The sequence below is a fragment of the Chlorocebus sabaeus genome, chromosome 17, assembly GCF_047675955.1.
Source record: "Chlorocebus sabaeus isolate Y175 chromosome 17, mChlSab1.0.hap1, whole genome shotgun sequence".
In the NCBI taxonomy this organism is placed as follows: Eukaryota; Metazoa; Chordata; class Mammalia; order Primates; family Cercopithecidae; genus Chlorocebus; species Chlorocebus sabaeus.
Window position 1 is genome coordinate 73044966 of NC_132920.1, and position 27339 is coordinate 73072304.

Here is a 27339-nt window from a genome sequence, read left to right on the forward strand (position 1 = left end):
CTCTTATTTTTGACTGGACTCAGAAGTAGAAGCTCTCAGAGAGGACAGTCTGTGTCTCTTGGCAATTTGTTCCTGGTGTTTTTCTTTGGCTTCCTTTATTCTCTTGTCCAAAAGTTTAGCATATTCTGTGGCCTCTTCCTTATTTTTTTTTAGTAGGTTGTTTCTTCAGAGCAATAACCCAGGTGTTTGTGTTGCGGGACATGAGGAGTAACAAGACACTGAGTCTTGGGTGCTTTGGCCCTATGTGTCTCCCCTTTGTTATAACAAAGAGCTTTCTTATAACATATTGGTGGACATCATCTTTTTAGAGAAATTGAAGTTTTTGGATTCTGCTAGCTCTTTTGGGTCCCAGGGAATGAGGCAGCATATATTATCAGGCAGTTCAGGATTAGCCTTCTCTCTCTCTCTTTAACAATAACTGAGTTAAGAATACTCAGACTGGCATCCACAATACAACCTTGAACAGATTTGTGCATTCTTTCTTCAGTTCTCCTTGGAGGACAGGAATAGCCCTTATTCAGTAGCAGGCGGACACGGTCTTCGGTCAAAATACCCTGCTTCATGAGGAAGCCTCATCAGTTGTCCCCACCACTGATTCTGACCATATAACCCTTCCATTCTTCACCTAGAGCATCAGCATCAACATCTGTCATTATAGCTTCTCAGAAAGAGTATGACGTGTGCAATCCTCATCCACTTCAAAGAGATCTGGCAGCCAGAGGCTGGGAAGGAAACATTCAGCTTCATCTTGAAGCAACTGATTGTCTCTGAGGCACCATGAAAAGGAGAGGTTTTCTTAAGTGTTAATTGTTTATCAAGAGAAACTATTTCTTAGCCCACATATTCCCATTTCTTAGTTAAGGAACACAGGTCAGTGACAAGCACCTGAGGTTTCTTCAAAGCACTGGAAGCCACTGTTTATGAGTCATGGTTATTGTCTTTGATGGGTATCTCCTTCCTGGCTGTTGAAAGTTCCTAGTTTACATGAGGGTTCACTCTCAGTGTTAGGATAATTTTGCTCATAGAATGAGTTAGGAAGTATCTCTCTGCTTCTACTTTCTGGAAGAGATTCTATGAGGCCAGCATTACCCTAATACTAAAACCAGTCAAAGACATTACAAGAAAAGTACAGACCAATATTTCTGACTAACATAGATGCAAAAATCCTCAACAAAATCCCAGCAAGTTGAATCCAACGAAATTCCTTTCTAAAGATTGTTAATACTACCCATTTCAGATTAAAGATTAGAGAATGGAGATTAAATGCCTAACATTTATTTAATGTTTTTTATCTTTTTTTTTTTTGAGATGGAATTTCGCTCTTGTTGCCCAGGCTGGAGTGCAATGGCGCAATCTTGGCTCACTGCTAACTTTTGCCTCCCAGGTTCAAGCAATTCTCCTGCCTCAGCCTCTCATGTAGCTGGGATTACAGGCATGTGCCACCATGCCTGGCTAATTTTTTGTATTTAGTAGAGATGGGGTTTCACCATGTTGGTCAGGCTAGTCTTGAACTCCTGACCTCAGGTGATCCACCCACCTCAACCTCCCAAGGTGCTGAGATCACAGGCGTGAGCCATGGTGCCTGGCCTATTTCCTAGGTAATCCTTTTTTTCTTTTTTTTTTTTGAGATGGAGTCCCGCTCTGTCGCAGTGGCACAATCTCGGCTCACTGCAACCTCTGCCTTCTGGGTTCAAGCAATTCTCCTGCCTCAGCCTCTCAAGTAGCTGGGACTACAGGTGCACGCCACCACACCCGGGTAATTTTTGTATTTTTAGTAGAGATGGGGTTTCACTATGTTGGCCAGGATGGTCTCGATCTCTTGACCTCATGCTCTGCCCGCCTGGGCCTCCCAAAGTGCTGGGACTACAGGTGTGAGCCACCCCACCCCACCTTTTCCTAGGTAATCTAGTAGCGCTTTATTCATATTTCTCCAGAGATGATGGCATTAAGAGCTAATATAGTTAACTGAATATGAGTTAACCCATTCAGCTCAGGATGGACCAGGTCTTGTACTTTCTTTTTTCAATCTGAGGCACTGTGATTGAAATAGCATTAAAATAGGTGTCCACTGTGGGTTGTTAGGTTTGTTTTTTTTCTGACAGTCTCATTCTGTCACCTAGGCTGGAGTGTAGTGGCGCGATCTCAGCTCACCGCAACTTCCGCCTCCCAGGTACAAGCAATTCTTCTGCCTCAGCCTCCCAAGTAGCTGGGATTACAAGGCACCCACCACCATGCCTGGCTAATTATTTTTTTGTATTATTTATTTATTTATTTTTTGAGGCAGAGTTTCACTCTGTCGCCAGGTTGGAGTGCAGTGGCATGATCTCGGCTCACTGCAACCTCCGCCTCCCGGGTTCAAGCAATTCTCCTGCCTCAGCCTCCCAAGTAGCTGGGACTACAGGCGCATGCCCCCACGCCCAGCTAATTTTTGTAATTTTAATAGAGATGGAGTTTCACTATGTTGGCCAGGATGGTCTCGATCTCTTGACCTTGTGATCTGCCCACCTCAGCCTCCCAAAATGCTGGGACTATAGGCATGAGCCACTGCGCCCAGTCAATATTTTTTGCATTTTTATTAGAGATGGGGTTTCACCATGTTGGCCAGGCTGGTCGCGAGCTCCTGACCTCAAGTGATCTGTCTGCCTCACCTTCCCAAGGTGCTGGGATTGCAGACATGAGCCACACCACGCCTGGCCTGGTGTCCACTGTGTGTGATGGAGGATTGAACTAAAAAACAATTTTTTTTTTTTTTAAGATGGGGTCTCTACTCTGTTGCCCAGACTGGAGTGCAGTGACACCATTTCGGCATTTCGGCTCACTGTAGCCTCAATCTCCCTGGCTCAAGTGATCCTCCCACCTCAGCCTCCTGAGTAGCTGGAACTACAGCCTGTACCACCACACCCGGCAGGGACTCACTATGTTACCCAGACTGGTGTCGAACCTTGGGGCTCAAGAGATCCTCCGCCCAGGCCTCCTAAAGTGTTGAGATTACAGGTATGAGCTATCCCTCCTGGCCTAAACTGAAATTTGTTCAGATAATTCAAAGACCCTCATCAAAGGAGTGCACTTGCAGCTGGCCTGAAGCCCTGGAGTAGTATGTCTGGCCACAGAACCAGGCTGCACTGACGGTAATACTTCAGGAATCTATTCAATTTATTTCCTTGGCTCTAAAATTATGGCAGGCCAGGAACTGTGGCTCATGCCTGTAATCCCTGAACTGTGTGAGGCCAAGGTAGGAGAAGTTCGATACCAGCCCAGGCAACACAGGGAGGTCTTGTCTTTACAAAAAAATTAGCCTGGCATGGTGGCACACACCTGTAGTCCCAACTATTCGGGGGGCTATGGTGGGAGTATTGCTTGAGTCCAACAGGTTGAATCTACAAGTGAGCAGTGATCGAACCACTGCACTCCAGCCTAGGTGACAGAGGTCAAAAACAAAACAAAATAAAACAAAAAAACTATAGCAAACATCCAGAAGACTGTGTAGAGCAATGAATGTCTCTCAAGCCAGCGATCTTTTTCTCTTTATTTTTCACATCAGGTGGGTAGTGTGCCCACTTTGTAACAAGGTTTGAGGGAGACACGTTTGACACAAGGGCATGAAAACCCAATCACACTTATGACTTACAAAAGGATCAAGTCAATGATCTTTAAGCTGTGGTCCATTAAATACATTTTGTGAGCCGAGCGCAGTGGCTCAGGCCTGTAACCCCAGCACTATGGGAGGTGGAGGTGGGAGGATCACTTGAGTCCAGGAGTTCAAGACCAGCCTGGGCAACATACTGGGAACCCCCATCTCTATTTAAATAAAAAAAAATTTTTAATTTTGTGGATTACAACCATTTAAAAAACTAAACTAAAATAAGCTTAAATATATCAAAACGCTGCTTACCTAGCGAGGATAAATGCTGTTTTGTCAATCTGTTGTTTCAAGTTTTTTATGTATGGATTGGGTCACCTTGTAACAGTGACTTACCTTTATGGGTCACGGTTGAAAACATTTCTGGTGCAGTGGCTGACTGTAATCCCAGCACTTTGTAAGGCCGAGGCTGGAAGTTCACTAGAAACCAGAAGCCAGGAGTTCAAGAGCAGCCTGGGCAACACGGTTTCACCTCGTCTCTATTTAAAAAGAAAAGAAAAAAAAAGTTTCCAAGGCACTGAGATGCTAAGAACCCGAGGTGTGTGTCCGGTAGGTGCGGGAGCAAAGTGGGCGTTTGGAAAAAGTCCCACGCCTAGAAAGGAATACACGGTCCGGCACATTGACTGCTTCAAGGCACGCTCCCACGGTTCAGAAAGCCGATTGGCTAAAACTGGGAAAGTCCCGCCCACAACGCTCGCTGGCCAATGGCTGCGTGAAAGCGGGGCGAAGTGGGCGGGATAGGGGAGTGGGCGGGAGGGCTAGCCTCGCGCTGGCTCCTTAAGTAGCCGCTGCGTGGCTTCCGTGGCGCGCTAGTCTTACGACGGCACGGTCAAGTAGTGCAGAGTCGGACGGCAACGACGTCGGACGCGCCCCTTCTTGGAAGAATGTCCCACCACGGAGGAACTCCCAAGGCCTCTACATGGGTCGTTGCTAGTCGGCGAAGCTCGACAGTGTCCCGAGCACCAGAGAGGAGGCCGGTGGAGGAGTTGAATCGAAGAGGTCCTGAGGGATATAGTGTCGGCAGAGGTAGCCGCTGGAGAGGCCCCTGTAGGCCCCCGGAGGCCGTGGCCGCTGGTCACGAGGAACCGCCGCTTTGTTTTGCTTTGAAGAACCACTTTGTCGGCGCGGTGATCGGTGAGAATGGGTGTGGCTGGCAGGGCAGGATAGGTGGGGCCAGGGGCGGAGCCTGGGCGAAGGCATTCCCTCCCCACTGCCTCACCTCCAATCAGCTGCCACCTAATTAGGTTCAGGTCTCTCCCAGAGCTATTTGTAAAACCTGGGGATAGAGTATAATTTAATCTGGCCGGGCGCGGTGGCTCACGCCTGTGATCCCAGCACTTTGGGAGGCCGAGGCGGGCGGATCACCCGAGGTCAGGAGTTCGAGACCAGTCTGGCCAACATGTCGAAATCCCCGTCTTTACTTAAAAAAAATAAATAAATAAAAGCTGGGCTTGGTGGCGCGCGCCTCTAATCCCAGATACTACGGAGGCTGAGGCACGAGAATCGCTTGAACCCGGCGGCTGAGGTTGGCAGTGCGCTGAGATCGCACCACTGCACTCCAGCCTGCGTGACAGAGCAAGACTCCTCCTCAATTAAAAAAAAAAAAGTAATTCACCTTTTGGTGTTTATACAGACAATGTATTTGGGAGAGCAACTCCTAGAAGACTTACAAAATCTTAGGGCTGAAGAGGGATGCTTAGAACAGGCCTTTTAACAGACAGCTAATCCCAGAATGAAAAACAAAACTTAATCAGTCTTTCGATGAGTACCATTTAGAGCCAGGAATCAAAGAAAAGCTGTAAGATCATTTGTAGGGCTGCCTAGAGCAGTTGTACCTTGCTTTTAGTTTCCTTAATTTTTAAAAAGTTAAAAAAAGAAAAAACTTTTTCTTACATCTTGAGTGTTAACATTCAATTCTGCATTTTTAATTTTTTTTTTTACTTTTGATTTTTTTTTTTTTTTTTTTTTGAGACAGCTCTGTGGCCCTGGCTAGAGTGCAGTGTGGTGTGATCTCGGCTCACTACAACCTCTACCTCCCGGGCTCAAGCGATTCTCACCCCTCAGCCTCCCTAGTAGCTGAAATTATAGACGTGTGCCACCATGCCCAGCTAACTTTTGTGTTTTTAGTAAAGATGAGTTTTCACATTACCCAGGATGGTCTCGAACTGTGGATCCACCCACCTCAGCCTCTCAAAATGCTGGGATTACAGACGTAAGCCACCGTGCCCTGCCCATTTCTGAATTTTTTTTGAAAAGCATTTGAAAATGATTAGAATGATTGCTCCATTGATTGCCATTAAGTCTGAGTATAAATTGCCACATTTTACCTATTAGGTATATTTTACCATTTTTAAAACCTGAGAAAAATGAACAGATGGAGTCTGCTATAAAATAGTACATTGTAAGACTAATTGCTATACTACCCAGAGATTCATTGACCTTTCAGAAGGCTTGGGCTCAAGATCTGAAGAATGATGCTCCATGAAAGAAAGCCACTAGGTTTGCAATAAAAATCACTGAAGTTAGCACTTAGCAGATGAAAGGGCACTATGCTACAGAGCACTCACTTGATGTTGGATCTGGATCCAACTTTTTTATTGTAAAAACTGAAATACCCTCTTTTAACTGTATATCACAATACTAACAATAAGCACAATCTTGTATCCCAGATCTCTGGAACTTGCATGACTAAAACTGTATACTTGAACAGCTCCCCATTTTTTTCCTGCTCCATCCCAGAAACCACCATTTACATTGTTTCTGAGTTAGATTACTTTAGGTAATCCATATAAGTAGAATCATGCAGTAACTGTCTTTGTAATTGGCTCATTTCTCTAAGAATAATATCCTCCAGCCTTACCCATTTTGTAGCATGAGACAGGATTTTCTTCCTTACTAAGGCTGAGTGGTATTTCATTATTAAGTATATACCTTACTTTATCTATTAATCAGTCTATGATAAATGGGTGGCTTCCACCTTTTGACTTGATTATTATGAAAATGGGAGTGCAATATATCTTTGAGACTCTGCTTTAAATTATTTTGGATGTATACCCCAAGTGAGACTGCAGGATCATATGTTAATGCTATTTTTAATTTTTTAGGAAATCTATAAAATTAGGAAATCTATAAAATTCCATAGTGGCAGCACCATTTTACAATCCCACCAACAGTACACAGGGGTTCCAATTTCTCCACGTTCTTACCAACACTTGTTTTCTGTTTTTGGTAACGGTCATCCTACCAGATGTGAGGTGACAACCATTTTGTGGTTTTGATTTGCGTGGACCTGATTAGTGATGTTGAACATCTCATGCCTGTTGGCCATTTGTATGTCATTGGAGAAATGTCTATTCAACTGTTTGCCAATTTTTGAAAAATTGTTGAGTTGTATGAAAGAGTTCCAATTTCTACATCCTTTCCACTAGTTTGGATCCAATTAGGTTTTGTGCAAGCTGATACAGAATCCATAGTCTCCACCTCTCTGGGATAAGAGTCTCCTAAAACCCACCAAAATTTGGAATAGAACCTCTTACTTCCCTCTTTCCAAACAAAAAATTATTGTTGAACCCTAGGAGCATTTGGGGGGAAGAACTAGAGAATGTTTGTTGAGGAAAATGGGTAAATTTTCAACTTACTAATTTCAACTTATAATAATATATTCCTTTATTTTTAAAAACAGGTCGTGGTGGGTCAAAAATAAAGAATATACAAAGTACAACAAACACCACAATCCAAGTAAGCCATCTGTGTTCTTCGGCCCTTAAGAGAGCATCATGCATTTCTAAGGGAGCACCTAACTCTACTTTTCTTTTGAAGACAGCTTCATTCTGTCTCCCAAGCTGGAGTGCAGTGACGTGATATCAAGTCACTACAACCTCTGCCTCCTGGGTTCAAGCAATTCTCCTGCTTCAGCCTCCCGAGTAGCTGGGATTACAGGCTCCCACCACCAAGCCAAGCTAATTTTTTTATTTTATTTTTTATTTTTAGTAGAGATGGAATTTTACCATGTTGGCCAGGCTGCCGTCAACTCCTGGCCTCAAGTGATCCACCTGCCTTGGCCTCCCAAAGTGTTGGGATTACAGGCATGAGCCACCGCACCAGGCCTTATCTCTTAATTTCTGCCGAGTTATTAACATACTGTGGTAGATTAGATAAATTGCCAAAGCTCTTCGTACTCCTGATTCTCAAGAAGCCACCTGAATTTAAGCTGTTCCAGGTGTAGGTTTTGGGACTCTTGGAGATAAAAATCTTTTTTTTTTTTTTTTTTTTGAGACAGAGTCTCGCTCTGTCGCCCAGGCTGGAGCGCAGTGGCATGATCTTGGCTCACTGCAACCTCCGCCTCCCGGGTTCAAGCAATTCTCCTGCCTCAACCGCTGGAGTAGCTGGATTTACAGGCATGCGCCACCACGCCTGGCTAATTTTTGTATTTTTAGTAGAGATGGGGTTTCACCATGTTGGCCAGGCTAGTCTCGAGCATGTGACCTCAGGTGATCCGCCCGCTTCTGCCTCCCAGAGTGCTGGGATTACAGGTGTGAGCCACCAGGCCCAGCCAGAGGTAAAAATCTTTAGAGATAATCTGCATAAGAATGAGATCACTGGAATATTCATCATGTCCAAAATGTCTTCCAGAGAAAACCCCTTTCCTCAAACTTTGGCTAGCTCTTACATTCTCAATCTTAGTGAATGGTAGCAACATTCACTGAGTTTACAAGTCTGGAATCTGACTATCCATATTGGCATTTCCTTATTCTCATTCACCGCTAGGTCTTGACTATTTCTTGTACTTCTCAAGGGGAATGTCATCATTTGCCTTCCCCGCAACTGTATGTCCTGCTTCCATTCGTATCCTCTAATCATTCTCCACTGTGGTCAGAACAATAATTTTATTTTTTTATATTTTTTTGGGATGAAGTCTTGCTCTGTTGCCCAGGCTGAAGTGCACTGGTGCAATCTTAGCTCCAGTGCGATCTTAGCTGCAACCACTGCCTCCTGGGTTCAAAAGATTCTCCTGCCTCAGCTTCCAGAGTAGCTGGGATTACAGGTGCCCGCCAGCTCACCTGGCTAATTTTTGTACTTTCAGTAGAGACAGGGTTTCACCATGTTGGCCAGGCTGGTCTAAAACTCCTGACCTCAAATAATCCACCCTCCTCAGCCTCACAAAGTGCTGGGATTACAGGTGTTAGTCACCGCGTTTGGCTAGAACAATCATTTTAAAACACAAATTATTTGTGTCCCTTTCCTATGTAAAAACCTTTCATAGTATCTCAGGCCTGTAAGTCTAGACTCCTTAAAATTGTTGACTTGATCTGGCCTGTTCACTCTTTCCATTGTCCTTTCCCCTAATTCCTTGAGTACTCCACCACCTCCTGACGCACTCTGCTACCATAGCTTTTTCCTCAGTCTGAGGCCCCCATTCTGTGTAGCTGTCCCTTTCCATAGCATCCCATAATGACCTCGTTTCAGCACTCATACAGAGTTGTAGTGCCTGTAAATACTGTAGATGATAAACTTTGTTTGAATTACCAACCGAAGACAAAATTTGGTGTATATTGTATTTTAGATAAACATTGAATCCATTAGGGTATTTGAAATTACGGATGTTTATAGGTGTTACTTGTAGATTATATTCATAAGATGTATCAGTCTTGTAAACGTAAACCCTTAACGGTATACATGAGTTAAGTATAGAATCCCATCAAGTTAAAAATTTACCTAAGTAACCTGGCAGTTCAATAAACTGTCTATATAGCACATAGATTATGTCATTTCAGCCCTACAATTCTGTAAAATTAGCAAAATAAATACCATTTTATAGGTTGGAGACCTCAGAATCAAAATAATATTACCTATCAGGTTGATGCCTTAATTATTTCTCTACACTATTTGCTGAGTTTATTCCCTGGCTATCCAGTTTTAAATGTTCAGGTTGTCCTGCCCCTCTCCATCTGACCAGGAGGTAAATCCCAGAGTATTCCTCTCTGACTAGAAATTTAGACATCGATTGCTAGTAACACTATATTTACTTTATACTGTAATGGTTTTTGAAGTTGAGTGATTGTTGGAAGGGGTTAGGGGCTTAGGGAACTTTTTTTTTTTTTAGGGAACTTTTAATCTCACCTTAGTAAGTCTCACTTTTAAGTCTCACTGTTTTTCCCCTTGTACCTAGATAATACAAGAACAACCAGAATCATTAGTCAAAATTTTTGGCAGCAAGGCAATGCAAGCAAAAGCAAAAGCAGTGATAGATAATTTTGTTAAAAAGCTAGAAGAAAATTACAATTCAGAATGTGGAGTTGGTAAGTAATTTTCTCCCACTGAAGCCCTTTAAAATGTTTAATTTCATTCAGTGTTATAAGCCATTATACCTGATTTCCTTTTCTGATTCAAAGCATTAGGCTGCCATAAATGTAGTCTTAATGATTTTTTACTGTGAATGAAAGCCCAGAATATTTTTCCTCAAATTAAAATACCACATCTCTATGTTCATGCCTAGCAATTTTACTTTTAGCCACAGGTAAGTGAAAATGAAATAACCCTTTATTTTTATTTATTTATTTTTGTCTTTGTATTAATCTAGTTCTCGCAAGCAGGGAAATAATCCTTTAATACATACACTTTCGTGTTAGTGGGTAGAGTAAGGATTGGTCCCAGGATCCTAACCCTAGTCCTGTCTTCAGATTCATGGCTGACATTGAAAACAGCTTAAATATTTGGTTATTTTAAAAATCTCAGATCTGTTTAGAATAGAGAAAACAATTACTGAATCATACCTCGATGCAGTGTAAAGTAGAATAGAGACACTTGGGTTTAGAAGGCACCACTGCCTTTTAGTGTTTCTTGGGGAAAAAGACAAGGTCTAAGATTCTATGTTTGTATCTTTTATTTCTTTCTCTTTTTATTTTATTTTTAAAATTGTTTTGAGACAGGTTCTCACTGTGTTTTCCAGGCTGGAGTGCAGTGGTGTGATCATGGCTCATTATAACCTTGACCTCCTGGGCGGGAGTGATTCTCCCACCTCAGCCTCTCAAGTAGCTGGGACCACAGGTGTGTGCCACCACACCCAGCTAATTAAATTTTTTGTAAAGTAGAGATGGGGTTTCACCATGTTGCCTAGGCTGGTCTTGAGGCCTGAGTTCAAGTGATCCTACCCGCCAGCCTCACAAAGTGCTGGTACTACAGGAGTGAGCTACAAAGCCTGGCTCTTCATCCATTCATCTGGGATAATATCTGCTTCCCCGGAGTATTATTGTAACGACTGAGTAATGGATATGACAATATTTTAGCAAACATTAGACTTGTGCTATTTTACTTACCTTCTCCAATAAAATTAAATTTTTGTAAGTTGTTGAACGATAACAAATGACAAGATTTTCATGTTAATGTAGTACAGAAACCCCAAATTTTATATTTTAAGTATTGTCTGGTTATTAAAAACAAAATAGAAAAAAACTAATCAATAAAAATATTTTTAACAGATACTGCATTCCAACCTTCTGTTGGAAAAGATCGAAGCACAGATAACAATGTTGTTGCAGGAGATCGGCCATTGATAGATTGGGATCAAATTAGAGAGGAAGGTTTGAAATGGCAAAAAACAAAGTGGGCAGGTCAGTGCTGCTTCCTAACATTTACATATATTGTTTCTGTTAACTGCAGTTTTTATCCTCTGTACAATGTCTGTGCTTTATTTTTAGTAAGGAAATGTATATGAAAATAGTAAAATCTAAAATACTGCAATTAGTCCCTAGGTTATGATAGTTTCTATGTTGTCAGCTGTCATTTATGCTATAAGGGAAATATTAAACCTATTTGTAGTCTGTCAGTGGTAACTCACTGCAAAAGGCTAAGAATAAAATGGGAAAAAATCAGTCCCAATGGGAAAATAGGAAGGGAGTAAACATGCAAACCGTAAGTTAACATTGTTGCTATGATTGAGTAAAAATAGATCTTGGAGTATCCTGGTTGACAAGAGCAAAAAAAAAAAAAAGGAAAGCCATTAAATGATAAGAAGCATTACGTTCTTGGCAGAGTTTTGTTTGTTTGTTTGTTTACATTTTGTTTTAGATTTTTATTTTTCAATTTAAAGATGAGGTCTCACTATCCTGCCCAGGTTAGTCTCAAACTCCTGGCTTCAAGTGATCCTCTCCTTACCCTCCCAAAGTGTTGGGATAACAGATGTCAGGCATTGTGCCCAGCCTTGTTTGAATTTTATTTTGTTTTATTTTTTGAGACAGAGTTTTGCTCTGTCACCCAGGCTGAAGTGCAGTGGTGCAATTTCAGATCACCACAACCTCCATCTCCCAGGCTCAAGTGATTCCCATGCCTCAGCCTCCTGAGTACCTGACATTACAGGTGTGTGCCAGCACGCCCAGCTGATTTTTATATTTTTAGTAGATACGGGTTTTCGTCATGTTGGCCAAGCTGGTCTCAAACCCCGGCCTCAAGTGATCCACCTGCCTTGGCCTCCCAAAGTGCTGGGATTACAGGCGTGAGCCACCCCGCCCAGCCCTTTTGTTTGAATTTAAATGAGATTTCTCATGTGGAACATTATATGTGGGGGATAATGCTTCATTATTCAAGCACTAGCCTTGGCTCTCGGGAGGAGGCAGCAGTAGGACATCTTTTATTTAAAATGTAAAAGCACGAATATGTTACCAAAATATTGACAGTTATTGCTACTGTGTTGGTCAGGACCTCTGTATGTTAAGTTTCCTGGGCTGCCTAAACATTATGTGTTGAGAAGATTTAGGATCAGGGACCAGGGAAAGGATTTAAGTTTGGAAGAGGTATAATAGGCCTTTAAGAAATGTAGCTAGGCCGGGCGCAGCAGCTCATGCCTGTAATCCCAGCACTTTGGGAGGCTGAGGCTGGTGGATCACCTGAGGTCAGGAGTTCAAGACCAGCTTGGGCAACATGGTGAAACTCCATCTCCACTAAAAATACAAAAATTAGCTGGGCATGGTGGCGCATGCCTGTAATCCCAGCTGCTTGGGAGGCTGAGGCAGGAGAATCGCTTGACCCCCAGAGGTGGAGGTTGCAGTGAGCCGAGATTGAGTCATTGCCCTCCAGCCTGAGTGACAGAGTGAGACTCCATCTCAAAAAGAAAAAAAAAGAAATGTAGCTTAAGAGAATAGACCAAAGATGTAAATGTAATTCCTAAAAAAGTAATTGGATGGACCTTCAAAGAAAAGATAACCAAACTATTATTGTGAGAGTATATTTATCCATTGTGGTGTTTGATGCCTTACAAAGCATGCTTCATTTTAATTTTCATTAAATTTTTTTTGAGGGTTTCACTCTGTTGCCTAGGCTAGAGTGCAGTGGCAAAATCACAGTTCATTGCAACCTCCATCTCTCAGGCTCAAGTGATCCTCCCACCTCAGCCTCTCAAGTAGTTGGGACTACAGGCACATACCACCATGCCACGCTAATTTTTTTTTTTTTAGATGGAGTTTCACTGTTGTTGCCTAGGCTGGAGTGCAGTGTGCAATCTCGGCACACTGCAACCTCTGCCTCCCGGGTTCAAGTGATTCTCCTGCCTCAGGCTTCTGAATAGCCAGGATTACAGGTGTCCGCCACCATGCTCGGCTAATTTTTTTGTATTTTTAGTAGAGATGGGGTTTCACTATGTTGGTCAGGCTGGTCTCAAACTCCTGACTTCAGGTGATCCACCTGCTTCAGCCTCCCAAAGTGCTAGGATTACAGGCGTGAGCCACGGCGCCCGGTTCCTTTTTATTTTTATTTTTTTTGAGATGGATTTTCACCCTTGTTGCCCTGGCTGGAGTGCAATGACGCAGTCTCGGCTCACTGCACCCTCCGCCTCCTTGAGTAGCTGGGATTATAGGCGTGCGCCACTGTGCCAGGAGAATTTGTGTGTGTGTGTGTTTTTTTTTTTTTTTTTTTTTTTTAGTGGAGACGGGTTTCACCATGTTGGTCAGGCTGGTCTCAAACTCCTGACCTCAGGTGATCCGCCTGCCTCAACCTCCCAAAGTGCCGAGATTACAGGTGTTAGCCACTGTGCTTGGCTGCCAGGCTAATCTTTAAAAATTTTCCGTAGAGACAGGATGTCACTATTTTGCCCAGGCTGAAGTGATCCTCCCATGCCAGCCTCCCAAGTGCTGGGATTACAGGTGTAAGCTACTGTGCCTAACCTCCAGAAAGGGAGATCTTTTCGATGGGAGCAAGCCTCGTTGGCAAAGTGTAAAACTATCAAATGGTATGCATGGTGAATAAAATATATTGTTGTATGATTTCTGTAGCTTTGACTAAGTATTAATGATGCTGTAAAATTTATCAAAGTGTGGATTTTCATCTTTGTCCCAGATTTACCACCAATTAAGAAAAACTTTTACAAAGAGTCCACTGCCACAAGTGCCATGTCAAAAGTACAAGCAGATAGTTGGAGGTGGGTAGTTTTATTACCTAGTTGTGTAAGTATTTGTATAGTTACGTTATTGGTATTAACACTTTGGGCAAATGTGAAATGATATTTGAAGACTACGCCTTCAATATTCAAATGAAAATGTGTCAACTTACATGATATTTTAGAACACTGTTTTCTAGTAAAACTTCCTGCAGTGATGGAAAATGGTCTATATTTGTGTCTAATGGAGTTGACTGGCACTTAAAGTATGGCTGGTGTAATTGAGCAAATGAATGTTTATATTAAACTGAAATAGCCATGTGTGGCTAGTCCCTACTATATTGGACAGCAATTTTAGAGAATTATTGCTCCAATAGTTGAATTGAAAAAAAAAAAAAGATCTAGTTAATTTCTTAAACTCTTCAGTCTTTGTTACCTGAAATTAGAAGGTTTTAATTGTAGTGGTTTTTCTTACTATTAAAGTCTGATAAAACTAAGAGATTCATGGAATAGCAGAATAGTTAAGGTGAGGAGCAGGGTAACCTACTGTATGATCACCTGTCAAATTGAGAATACTTTCTAACACATAGGATTGTTAAGGATGCATTAATGAAATATGTGTGGAACATCGTAGGCCCTCAGCGTTTGCCAAATCTGGTTTTAATTTATGAAGCATGATTTTCAGGCTCCTCATCTTTGATCCATGAAATATTCATTGACCTACTAATGTATAATGTTTTTAACCTTCCCATTGCAACTATTCTCAGATAAGAGACAGATGGACTTTTGCTTCTATTTCTTTATGCATTTCATTATAACTTCCCTGACAGTTTCATTTTAATCAATTGCAGTTGAATTTCTAGATAAGACCAGAACTGATTTTGGAGAATGTCTTGCTTGGGGAGTAAAGTGAGGAAAACCACTGACGTTTTTTATTCTTTGAAGGAAAGAAAATTTTAATATAACGTGGGATGACTTGAAGGATGGGGAGAAACGAACTATCCCCAATCCTACCTGCACATTTGATGACGCCTTTCAATGTTATCCTGAGGTTATAGAAAACATTAAAAAGGCAGGTTTTCAAAAGCCAACACCTATTCAGGTATGCTTGCATTAATTACAATATTTCACTCAACGTTTCTCTTTGAAACCAGTGATATCTGATTGTTAGAAGACACGAGGGAGCAACTGTCTCTTTGCATTCCCCCAGCACCTTCTCCCTAGAGTTCAAAAAATCTTTATTGAAAGAAGTTTGGAGCTGGGAAAGAAGGAACAGTTGGCAAAAAATATGTACTTTTTTTTTTTTTGAGACAGAGTTTTGCTCTTTTTGCCCAGGCTGGAATGCAGTGGTGCAGTCTCGGCTCACCACAACCTCTATCTCCGCATTCAAGCAATTCTCCTGCCTCAACTTCCCTAGTAACTGCGATTACAGACGTGCCACCACACCCAGCTAGTTTTTGTGTTTTTAGTAGAGACGGGGTTTCTCCATGTTGATCAGGCTGGTCTCGAACTCCCGACCTCAGGAGATCTGCCTGCCTCAGCCTCCCAAAGTGCTGGGATTACAGGCATGAGCCCCCGCGCCCAGCAAAAGATGTACTTTTTGTGTTAATGTTTATCATTCCGTTTCAGTCACAGGCATGGCCCATTGTGTTGCAAGGAATAGATCTTATAGGAGTAGCCCAGACTGGAACAGGAAAGACATTGTGTTATTTAATGCCTGGATTTATTCATCTGGACCTTCAGCCCACGTAAGAATTCCTGTGGCTGGTTTCTTCTTATAGAGGTTTGATAGATTTAGATATCAAAAATATAATTAAAATTTCTTTACCTATTGCTTGATCCAAAGGTAATGCCTAGCTGCAGAGAAAATTCAAGGAATTAGACACTTAGATTGTGCTGGTGAAAGTATAAATTGGCAAAACATTTTTAGGAGGCAATAAGTAATATTTACCAAAAGCCTCAGTAGTGAAACAGTGGAAACTGTTTAAACTATGTCCAATACACTTACCTATTCCATGATAAAATATTTGACATTTTAAATGTTAATGAAAAGACCGTCTTAAACAAAAGGCTGGTATTGGGAAGTTGGGTTTTAGGGTGTATGGCTTTTTTAAATTTCCCTACTTTATGGTAAATATATATTGCTTTTATAATAAGAAAAAGTATATAGAAACACTGATCTCTCAGTAAAGCAATCTTAAATCTGAGAAAATAATAATACATTTTCTTATGGGGAATTTGGCATATTATATATAATATTAGTCATTTTTTAGGTACGTAGATCATAATTAGCAAAGTCTGTAATATATAGAGACTACTTTTAATCATATACCTCCTCACAAAAAGGCATAGTCTGACTATGTCTAACTGATACTCGTTGCTACACATTTTTTTTTTTTTGAGACAGTTTCACTCTTATTGCCCAGGCTGGAGTGCAGTGGTACGATCTTGGCTGACTGCAACCTCTACCTCCTGGGTTCAAGTGATTCTCCTGCCTCAGCCTCCTGAGTAGCTGGGATTACAGGCTTCTGCCACCACATCTGGCTAATTTTTTGTATTTTTAGTTGAGACGAGGTTTCACCATGTTGGGTAGACTGGTCTCAATCTCATGACCTCAGGTAATCCGACCGCCTTGGCCTCCCAAAGTGCTGGGATTACAGGCGTGAGCCACCATGCCTGGCTTGTTGCTACAAATCTTGATGGCACTGAAATGTACTGTGCATGTGAGACAAATAATTTAATATTAATCTGTTTTCTCTCCAAAGCCTTAAAGGTCAAAGGAATAGACCCGGCATGTTAGTTCTAACTCCCACTCGGGAATTAGCACTTCAAGTAGAAGGAGAATGTTGCAAATATTCGTATAAAGGACTTCGGAGGTAGGTGATTTTTTTTTTTCCCATTCCTTCACCAGTATCATATTTTAATCATTTGTGGCTTTATACATCTTCCCCATTATTTTTCACACATTCAGAAAATCCAAATGGCTCAACATGGGTCAGGCATTTAGCACTACTCATCAGTCAGAGCCTGGGTCAGGTGATGGTACAAATATTGCTCTTTAGGATACAACATTAGGGATTGATGGGTGTACGTAATTCTCAGAAAGGGGCAGATGCTCCTAAAGGTACCTGATAATTGATTTTTGTCCCTTTTATTGAATTTTAAGTTGTGATGAGATATTCTGTGCCTAAACATTAACCTTTAGATTTTTTCTTTTTAAGTGTTTGTGTATATGGTGGTGGAAATAGAGATGAACAAATAGAAGAGCTTAGAAAAGGTGTAGATATCATAATTGCAACTCCCGGAAGATTGAATGATCTGCAAATGAATAACTTTGTCAATCTGAAGAATATAACCTACTTGGTAATCATGGAATAGGGGTTTGGGATGCTGGGTTCAAAAATAACTGAACTGGCCGGGCGTGGTGGGTCACACCTGTACTCCCAGCACTTTGGGAAGCTGAGGCAGGTGGATCACCCAAGGTCAGGAGTTCGAGACCAGCCTGACCAATATGATGAAACCCCATCTCTACTAAAGATACAAAAATTAGCCGGGTGTGGTGGCATGCACCTGTAATCACAGCTACTCTGGAGGCTGAGACAGGAGAATCACTTGAACTGGGAGGCGGAGGTTGCAGTGAGCTGAGATCATGCCATTGCACTCCAGCCTGGGCAACAAGAGTGAAACTCCGTCTCAAAATATAAAAAATGACTGAACTATTATTTTCTCCTCCCTCCACTTGAGCTTTTAATAGTTTTAATCAACTCCCAAGTGCTCGGGTATAAGTTTCTTTTAGAATGGCTGTCGATTTTATTTTATTTTTTATTTTTTTATTTTAGGACACAGTTTTGCTCTAGTTGCCCAGGCTGGAGTGCTGTGGCGTCATCTTGGCTCACTGCAACCTTCGCCTCCCAGGTTCAAGCGATTCTCCTGCCTCAGCCTTCCAAATAGCTGGGACTACAGGCGCCCACCACCACACCTGGCTAATTTTTTCTTTTTAGTAGAGACGAGGTTTAACCATGTTGGCCAAGCTGGTCTTAAACTCCTAACCTCAGGTGATCCGCCTGCCTCGGCCTCCCAAAGTGCTGGGATGACAGGCATGAGCCACCGCGCCCAGCTATGGCTGTTGATTTTATAATGGCTCTAGGAATATTTCCCATTCTCTTTAGCATGTTGAAATAATTAAGACTTCTATTTGAAATTATCATGCATGTTTACTTTAAATTTCGGAAAATAGAGATAGGTACACAATAATTAAAATCTACTTGGATATTTTAGACACTTAAATTTGTTTAAGGAGATCTGGAAGCTATTGGAAAGCCAACAAAAATCAATGTAGACAATATACAATGACAAATTGCTTAGTATTCTGACCTCTGGAGAAATTAAAATCGTGGCTTAAGTAATAGGGGAAATGAGAAAAGCCTTTCTTAGTGTTCTATTAATAAAGAAATAATATGTGTCATTACCTGCCTCCCATATCTCATCTAGCCACATTCTTTTTTGTCAATGCAGGTTTTAGATGAAGCAGACAAGATGTTGGACATGGGATTTGAACCCCAGATAATGAAGATTTTGTTAGATGTGCGTCCAGATAGGCAGACGGTTATGACCAGGTAGGTATATGCCTAATTACTGTGTGCAAAATAGAAATCAGTGGAATAGAATCTCATTCTGTTTGGATTTTCCCACAATATTTGAGCATTACTTGGAAGTATTGAAATCTTTAGATGAAAGATCTCATAACATTGGAAGTAGAACAGTGTAACAATAAGTACTTATTCATGACTATTGGGTTTCCTAAATTACAGATAGGGATTTCAACACAAACATTTACTTATCATAGTAAGGTCTCACTTTTGAATAAAGGGTTCATTTGTCTAAGCAGATAAACATTTGATTACTGAATACTTACTGCTCACAATAAAACAGGAAGCAATGATTATTTGAATATAGAGTGATCTATAAAGAATGATATCTCCTAGACCTATATCCTTTTCTTTATTAGTATAAATAACAAAATTGGCCAGGCACACAGGCTCATGCCTATAATCCCAGCACTTTGGGAGGCCGAGGTGGGTGGATCATCTGAGGTCAGGAGTTTGAGGCCAGCCTAGCCAACATGGTGAAACCTCGTCTCTACTAAAAATACAAAAATTAGCCAGGCATAGTGGCACACACCTGTAGTCCCAGCTACTTGCAAGACTGAGGCAGGAGGATCGTTTGAACCTGGGAGGTAGAGGTTGCGGTGAGCCGAGATCATGCCCCTGCACTCTAGTCTGGGCAACAAGAGTGAAAATCTGTCTCAAAAAAAAAAAAAAAAGAATGACATATCCTGGGCTTATATCCTTTGTCTTTATTAGTATAAATAACATAAAATTTAAAAAATACGAAATCCTCTCACATAGTTTTATTACAAATAACCTTCCTATTTCAAGAAAAGTGAATTTATTTATTTATTTTGAGACAAAGTCTCGCTGGCACCAGGCTGGAGTGCAGCAGCATGATCTTGGCTCACTGCAACCTCTGCCTCCTGGGTTCAAGCGATTCTCCTGTCTCAGCCTCTTGAGTAGCTGGGACTACAGGCACACATCACCATGCCAAGCTAATTATTGTATTTTTACCGATGGGGTTTCGCCATGTTGGGCCAGGCTGGTCTCAAACTCCTGACCTCAGGTGATCCACCTGTCTCGGCCTCCCAAAGTGCTGGGATTGCAAGCCTGAGCCACGATGCCTAGCCCAAGAAAAGAGAACTTAGATTTTACTGAATTACTATGAAGGTATAAAAAGTGGTCACTTTCATTATTTTATATATAGTTGAAGAAACATTTAAATGTAGATATTCTTTGATCAGTATATTTTGAAAGTTTGTTTTGTTTTTTGAGACAGGGTCTCACTCTGTCACCTAGAATGGAGTACAGTGGCACCATCTTGGCTCACTGCAGTCTCAACCTTCCCAGCTCAAGCAGTTCTCCCATCTCAGCCTTCTGAGTAACTGGAACTACAGGTGCATGCCACCACACCCAAGCGTGAACCTGGGAGGCGAAGCTTGCAAAGAGCTGAGATCGCGCCACTGCACTCCAGCCTGGGCGACAGAGTGAGACTCTATCTCAAAAAAAAAAAATTGTTTTTATTTGGGTTAAGTATTTGGTATTGCCTGCTGACACTATGAAAAATTGGATTTTTTTTTGTCGTTTATAAAGGCCAAGAGATAAAATTAACCTAATACTAATCCCTTTTAGTGCCTTTTTCTTTCTTTCTTTTTTTTTTTTTTCTTTTTTTTCTTTTTTTTTTTTTTGAGACAGAGTCTGGCTCTGTCGCCCAGGCTGGAGTGCAGTGGCCGGATCTCAGCTCACTGCAAGCTCCGCCTCCCGGGTTAATGCCATTCTTCTGCCTCAGCCTCCCAAGTAGCTGGGACTACAGGCGCCCGCCACCTCGCCCGGCTAGTTTTTTTGTATTTTTTAGTAGAGACGGGGTTTCACCGTGTTAGCCAGGATGGTCTCGATCTCCTGACCTCGTGATCCGCCCGTCTCGGCCTCCCAAAGTGCTGGGATTACAGGCTTGAGCCACCGAGCCCGGCCTTTTTTTCTTTTTTGAGACAGAGTTTCGCTCTGTCACCCAGGCTGGAGTGTAGTGGCGTGATCTCTACTCACTGCAACCTCTGCCTCCCAGATTCAAGCGATTCTCCTGCCTCAGCCTCCCGAGTAGCTGGGATTATAGGCACACACCACCATGCCTGACTTATTTTTGTATTTTTAGTAGGCACAGAGTTTCCCATGTTGACCAGGCTGGTCTCGAACTCCTGACCTCAAGTGATCCGCCTCTCCTCAGCCTTGCAAACTGCTGGGATTACAGGCGTGAGCCACCACACACGGCCTTACCTTTTCATAGATTATTATTTAGTTGAAGGTGTACAGATATCCTTTGGTTCATAAAAACCTATTATTTATTTATGAGACGGAGTTTCGCTTTTGTTGCGGTGGCTGGAGAGCAATGGCATGATCTCGGCTCACTGCAACCTCTGCCTCCTGGGCTCAAGCCATTTTCCTGCCTCAGCCTCTGGAACAGCTGGGATTATAGGCGCCCACTATCACACCCAGCTAATTTTTGTATTTTCAGTAGAGACTGGGTTTCATCATGTTGGCCAGGCTAGTCTTGAACTCCTGACCTCAGGTGATCCACCTGCCTTGGCCTCCCAAAGTGCTGGGATTACAGGCGTGAGCCACTGGGCCCGGCCAAAAACCTATTTATTAAACATATTTGTTTCATCTAATAGCTTTACAGTAGTTGAGTAATCAGTGGATTAACTGTTAAATTTGCCTTACTTATTGAAAAAATAAGAAGTACTAAATTTGTCTTTCATGAGTAACTTGGTTCATAGCATGCTTAAGGAAACATAGTAATGTTTTTACAACAAAATTGTAATGTTTGTAACTTGTATTCCCAGTGCTACATGGCCTCATTCAGTTCATCGCCTCGCACAATCTTATTTGAAAGAACCAATGATTGTCTATGTTGGTACATTGGATCTAGTTGTAAGCTTTTTTTATTACTATTGTTTAACATTTCTTATGAAAATTCTGAAGATTTAGCTAATTTTGGTGTGCCTAGTCTGCCCACTTCCCAATTTTAGGGCAAATCACAGATGCATATAATTTTAATAGACCTACAATGCCATTATCTCATTTGAAATTTCAATAATTAGCTAATACCATCAACCTGTAGTTGAGGCCTATATATACATATATATATATATATATATATATATTTTTTTTTTTTTTTTTTGAGACAGAGTCTCACTCTGTTGCCCAGGCTGGAGTGCAGTGGGTTCAAGTGATTCTTATGCCTCAACCTCCTGAGTAGCTGGGATTACAAGTATGGCTACCACTCCCGGCTAAGTTTTGTATTTTAATAGAGACGGGGTTTTGCCATGTTGGCCAGGCTGGTCTCAAACTCCTGACCTCAGGTGATCGCCCCCCTTGGCCTCCCAAAGTGCTGGGATTACAGGCGTGAACCACCGTGCCCAGCAAAGTCAGGGTTTATATTTTTCTGATACCTCATTTTAACCCTGTTAGAATCAGGGTCTAAACATAAGTCTACGTATATACATAAATATAAGTCTGTTCCCTTGATGAAGTTAAGACTGAATATTGGGCTCATGTGTTGTCAGTGGGAACCCTCCATTATAATATATAAAGTTCTTTCTCTGGCTTTTTGCTTAATCATTAATAAATGAAATTGGCCTTTCATTTAATCATTAGTAATAATGGGTCATTGCTTACACCCCTTATTTCATTAGGGATTTACACATGGTGATCCAGTAACATTTGTTTTATAAAATGATTATAGACATCATGCCACTGCACTTCAGCCCGGGCAACAGAGTGAGACTGTGTCTCAGAAATAAACAAATGAAATAAAATGATTAGAGACAAATAGTTGGTCGAAGGAATGGTACCAATAGTATTTTGAGGTTAGGTGAAATCTAAGATACAAATCTTGAGTAGAAACAGGTAATTTTTTTAGGACGTCTGCCATTTTGCTTAGTAGTTTATTAAACACATTAACCAGTGAGAGAGAAGATGCATTTTGAGCTGATGTATGCGGTCTCCCCCTCAATCATGATGAACTTGATGAACTATGTTCTTTGAATCCTTTAGGCTGTAAGTTCAGTGAAGCAAAATATAATTGTAACCACCGAGGAAGAGAAATGGAGTCACATGCATACTTTTCTACAGAATATGTCATCCACAGACAAAGTCATTGTCTTCGTTTCTCGAAAAGCTGTGTAGGTGTTTTTTCTTGTGTGTCCATTATAATTAATTAAATTGATTAGTTTAGGATCATTTCTATTTGTATGCTAATTTCAAATGGGGGTGATACATCTGTTATGTTACTTTAGATTTTTGCTAATAGAAGTAAAACTGGTGGTATTAGAATAAGCACCTAAGAATGCTGAGTTTATCTTTTGCTTCAGTGCGGATCACTTATCAAGTGACCTAATACTTGGAAATATATCAATAGAGTCTCTGCATGGAGATAGAGAACAGAGAGATCGGGAGAAAGCATTAGAGAACTTTAAAACAGGTATGTTTATGTAATTAATATTTCGTACATTTTAAAATTAGTGCAATACCTGTGCTTGGCTGAGTGACAGCATCTTTTCGTGAAACCGTTTTATGTCTAAGATCTCTCCTCACCTTCTGTATCCTAAAACTACACTCATTAGAGCTCTAAACATTAATCTGCCTCTAAGCATTAAGTAAACAAAAAAGACTTTAAACCTGGATATCAAGGTATTAGTATGCAACAGAAAATATATCTGAAGTTATCTGAAAAATGTATCTTTCTGTCACGGTTCGAAGGGTTTAGGACCCATTTGCTGAACCATGGTATCTTGTAACTTGCTGGCAGTTACTTTTCCATTTTCACGAAGTAGGCATTTTAATGTAAACAGTAAGAAATAAAATTGATTAAATTAGTTAGGGCAAATATACTTTTTAGATCTTGGGTTGATTTATACCAGAATGGTTCAGTGTTCATTTGGTTTTACTTTTTAGGCAAAGTGAGAATACTAATTGCAACTGATCTAGCCTCTAGAGGACTTGATGTCCATGACGTTACACATGTCTATAATTTTGACTTTCCACGGAACATTGAAGAATATGTACACCGAATAGGGCGCACAGGAAGAGCAGGGTAAGTAAGCTTAGTCCACCCATGAAAGGCCAATTCTAGATTCTCATTACTCCTCTCACAAACTTCTTGCCCAGAGAACCATTTTATTCTATTACCTATGATTTTTCAGCTACTTCCCAGATTCTACTCGGTACTTTATTTATCCCTGTTCATTTGGCTTGTTCGGAGACTCAACCAGATTCCATCCATGATTAGCTTTTTATATCTGGTTCTATGTGTTTTATATCTAGTGTCACTACTGAGCTCTGTACCCAGTGGTTACTCTGAAGGTTTCTGACAAATTGGTATGGATATGAGAAGACCTTTTTCCTCTAAAAAGAGCTACCATTGCGCCGGGCGCGGTGGCTCACGCCTGTAATCCTAGCACTTTGGGAGGCCTAGGCAGGCGGATCACGAGGTCAGGAGATCGAGACCATCCTGGCTAACATGGTGAAACCCCGTCTCTACTAAAAATACAAAAAATTTACCCAGGCGTGGTGGTAGGCACCTGTAGTCCCAGCTACTCTGGAGGCTGAGGCAGGAGAATCACTTGAACCCGTGAGGCAGAGGTTGCAGTAAGCCGAGATGGCACCACTGCACTCCAGCCAGTCTTGCACTCCAGTGCAAGACTCCGGCTCAAAAAATAAATAAATAAAATGAATAAATAAATAAATAAATAAATAAATAAATAAATAGAGAGCTTCCATCATATACCCCCTTTGCCGTTTAAACCATAGCAGATTTAGATTCCAAATCTGTGTGACCCTAAATCTTAATACATTCCAGCTTCTGTGAAAAAGTTTTCATCTGTCTTATTCTGTATTAACTGAATAATGAATATATATTATAAATGAGATGACATGAGTTTTTTCCCCCCACACTAAAGGAGGACTGGTGTTTCCATTACAACTTTAACTAGAAATGATTGGAGGGTTGCCTCTGAATTGATTAATATTCTGGAAAGAGCAAATCAGGTGAGACTATGCAACTCATTAGAAATCTACCTCTTACCAGTTTCTCAGTCAGTTATGCCAGGTCCTATGGCTTGCTATTTATCAGGAAACTTCAAATAAGTTTTCAACACGTTTGAGGGCTTTAGCATGGCAATGATAAGAAACGATGGAAGCATATAATTGGGAAACTTAACCTAATGGGGGCGAGCAATGAAAGCCCCACCGAGGAAGAAATCAGTAGAATGGAGGTGGGAGAGTCGTAGAAGATGGGGTAAATGTTCCAGCAGGGGGAACATATTCAGGCTCAGAGGTAAGAAAGAATATGTAGGAAATGCTACCATATAAAGGCACATTAAAAACACTTGGAAGCAGCTGAAGCAGCAAATTTTGTAGCCTGTAGATGGATGTAGGTTTTAATCAAGATACCTATTTCTGTTTAAAGGATGTCATGTAACCAGCTGTGTGATTATCTGAAATGGTTTGGATGCATTTTAGTGTTGTAGAAAAGAACTCAGAATCCTAATAACAACACATTGAATAATTTCAGAGTATTCCAGAGGAGCTTCTGTCAATGGCTGAGAGGTTTAAGGCACATCAACAGAAAAGGGAAATGGAAAGAAAAATGGAAAGACCTCAAGGAAGGCCCAAGAAGTTTCATTAATGTCTTCTGGACTAGTGTGGTAGAGGTAAAAGTTCAATAACACATGGACTTTAAAATGCCTGCTTACTTCAACTAGGTTTTGTTAATAATGTTTATGGCAATGAGCATTATCTCTAAGTCATTAACATAATAAATTAGGTGTTACTCATATCTATTACTTAATCCTTCTGGGTATACATCGAAAAGAATGAAAGCCAGGTCTTTTGTACTCATGTTTATAGCAGCACTATTCATAATAGTCAAGGGTATACAACCCAAGCATCCATCAGTGAATGAGTAGATAAACACAATGGAATATCATTCAGCCCTAGAAAGGAAGAAAACTCGGTCATATAGATGAACTTTGAGGACATTATGCTTGGAGAAATAAGCCAATTTCAAGGACATACTATATTATCCCACTTGTAGGAAGTACTTAGAATAGTAAAATTCACAGTGACAGAAAGTAGAATGGTGGTTACTCCAAGGACTTGGGAAGTGGGTAGGGGGAATTGTTTGGTGGACACAGAGTTTTTCATGGCATGAAAGTTTTGGAGGCTGTACGCAGTGGCTCACACCTGTAATCCCAGCACTTTGGGAGGACGAGGCAGGTGGATCACTTGAGGTCAGGAGTTCGAGACCAACCTGGCCAACATGGAAAAACTCCATCTCTATTAAAAATACAAAAATTAGCCAGGCATGGTGGCACCCACCTGTAATCCCAGCTATACGAGAGGCTGAGGCAGGAGAATCGCTTGAATCTGGGAAGTGGAGTTTGCAGTGAGGTGAGATCGGACCACTGCACTCCAGTCCAGCCTGGACAACAGAGCCGGACGCTGTCTCCAGATTTGGAGATTAACTGCACAGCAACGAGTATACACTACAGAGCTGCACACTTAAAAATGGTTATGGTAAATTCGGGTATGTTTATTTCATCACAATTAAGCTTTTTAAAAACAATGTTGGAGTCAGCAATTTACATTTTGTTTCTATTTTTCAGAATTCAAGATTTTTTAGAAATATAATAAGACGGAAGTATTGGACATGCTGGCAGTATGAAGAGACCGGACTGATTTGACTGATTCTTAAAATAATAGTGTTTGAAAATGTAGAATTCAATGTTTTATACTTTCTTTAATAAAAACAGAAGTATTTAAACTTGGAAGTTGTTTCCTGGATTTTTATTAAGGAGTGTAGCATTAGAATGTTTTTCTTTTAATCTTTTAAACTGTCTCCTGTAATTTTGCTATATGTCATAAGGCCAGTCTTTCAGAATTTAATGTTCAGATTTTGTCGTGGCAGTGAAAAAGATGTTTTCAAACAAAGAATCAGAACCTGAAAAAATACTGTTAACAATAAATGTTCATTTCTGTGATAAAACGACAAGTTGATAATTTGTCTTTCTTATAGTGTTTTAATTTTGTGTTTGCTAAATAATATTTTATTGGAGTATACTTTTCTTAAATTATCCTTTACCCACTTTGAAATGAAACAACAGTTTATCTTTTCATTTTAGCCTATGGCTTCATGCTAAAACCCTTGGAAAATCAAATTGCACTTCCCGTGAAATTTTCTTTGATCAAATTACCATCATCCTTCCCTTACAGTTTTATGTTATGTATTCCACCATAAATGAAGGTAACTTATATTAACTTTCAGAATTTATGAGTATATATTTATGTATAATTAGTTTAAGCCTTCATCACGTGAATTTTTCATTACTGTAATAATTGCTTCCTGTTATTAGTGATAAGGTTAAATAGAGAACCTAATAGAGGAAAGAAAGGTAAAAGCAGAAATGAATAAATTGGAAAACAGTTCAGTGAAAACCAACAGGAGATTCTTTAGTAAGACCAATCAAATAAGTTTCTGGTAAGTCTGGGAGTGGGGAGTTAGGGATGTAGAGATATTAAAAAATGAGAACACTGCTGGGTGCGGTGGCTCATGCCTGTAATCCCAGCACTTTGGGAGGCCAAGGCGGGAGGATCACATCAAGAGATCAAGACCGTCCTGGCTAACACACTGAAACCCTGTCTCTAAAAATACAAAAATTAGCCGGGCG

At 40.9% G+C, this 27339-nt stretch overlaps 1 protein-coding gene, 1 non-coding gene and 1 pseudogene across 2 annotated transcripts; 1 reads left to right on the top strand and 2 right to left on the bottom strand.

Moving 5' to 3' along the window:
- Positions 1-747, bottom strand: LOC103243901 (small ribosomal subunit protein eS6-like; annotated as a pseudogene).
- Positions 748-3535: 2788 nt separating this feature from the next.
- Positions 3536-3636, bottom strand: LOC119620213 (small nucleolar RNA U13). The gene has a single exon (XR_005236689.1). It is a non-coding gene; the product is annotated as a small nucleolar RNA U13 (small nucleolar RNA).
- Positions 3637-3981: 345 nt separating this feature from the next.
- DDX43 (DEAD-box helicase 43) lies at positions 3982-26741 on the top strand. The gene is made up of 17 exons (XM_008013492.3): positions 3982-4774; positions 7323-7378; positions 9810-9939; positions 11119-11250; positions 13967-14048; positions 14952-15108; positions 15636-15754; positions 16772-16882; positions 17228-17369; positions 18522-18622; positions 21454-21541; positions 22667-22794; positions 22984-23093; positions 23567-23705; positions 24571-24658; positions 25185-25323; positions 26278-26741. Exons 1-16 carry the CDS (start codon positions 4525-4527, stop codon positions 25296-25298), a joined length of 1947 nt encoding a protein of 648 aa, XP_008011683.1. The 5' UTR covers positions 3982-4524; the 3' UTR covers positions 25299-25323; positions 26278-26741.
- The last annotated feature ends 598 nt before the right edge of the window (positions 26742-27339 follow it).

What these genes read in the sequence shown, in the direction of transcription:
- DDX43 (XM_008013492.3), top strand. Translation starts at nt 4,525, where the DNA reads ATGTCCCACCACGGAGGAACTCCCAAGGCCTCTACATGGGTCGTTGCT. An exon ending in GTACAAGCAGATAGTTGGAG is followed by an intron (nt 14,049 to 14,951) that starts GTGGGTAGTTTT and finishes TATTCTTTGAAG; the next exon opens with GAAAGAAAATTTTAATATAA. An exon ending in TGAAGAATATAACCTACTTG is followed by an intron (nt 17,370 to 18,521) that starts GTAATCATGGAA and finishes TTGTCAATGCAG; the next exon opens with GTTTTAGATGAAGCAGACAA.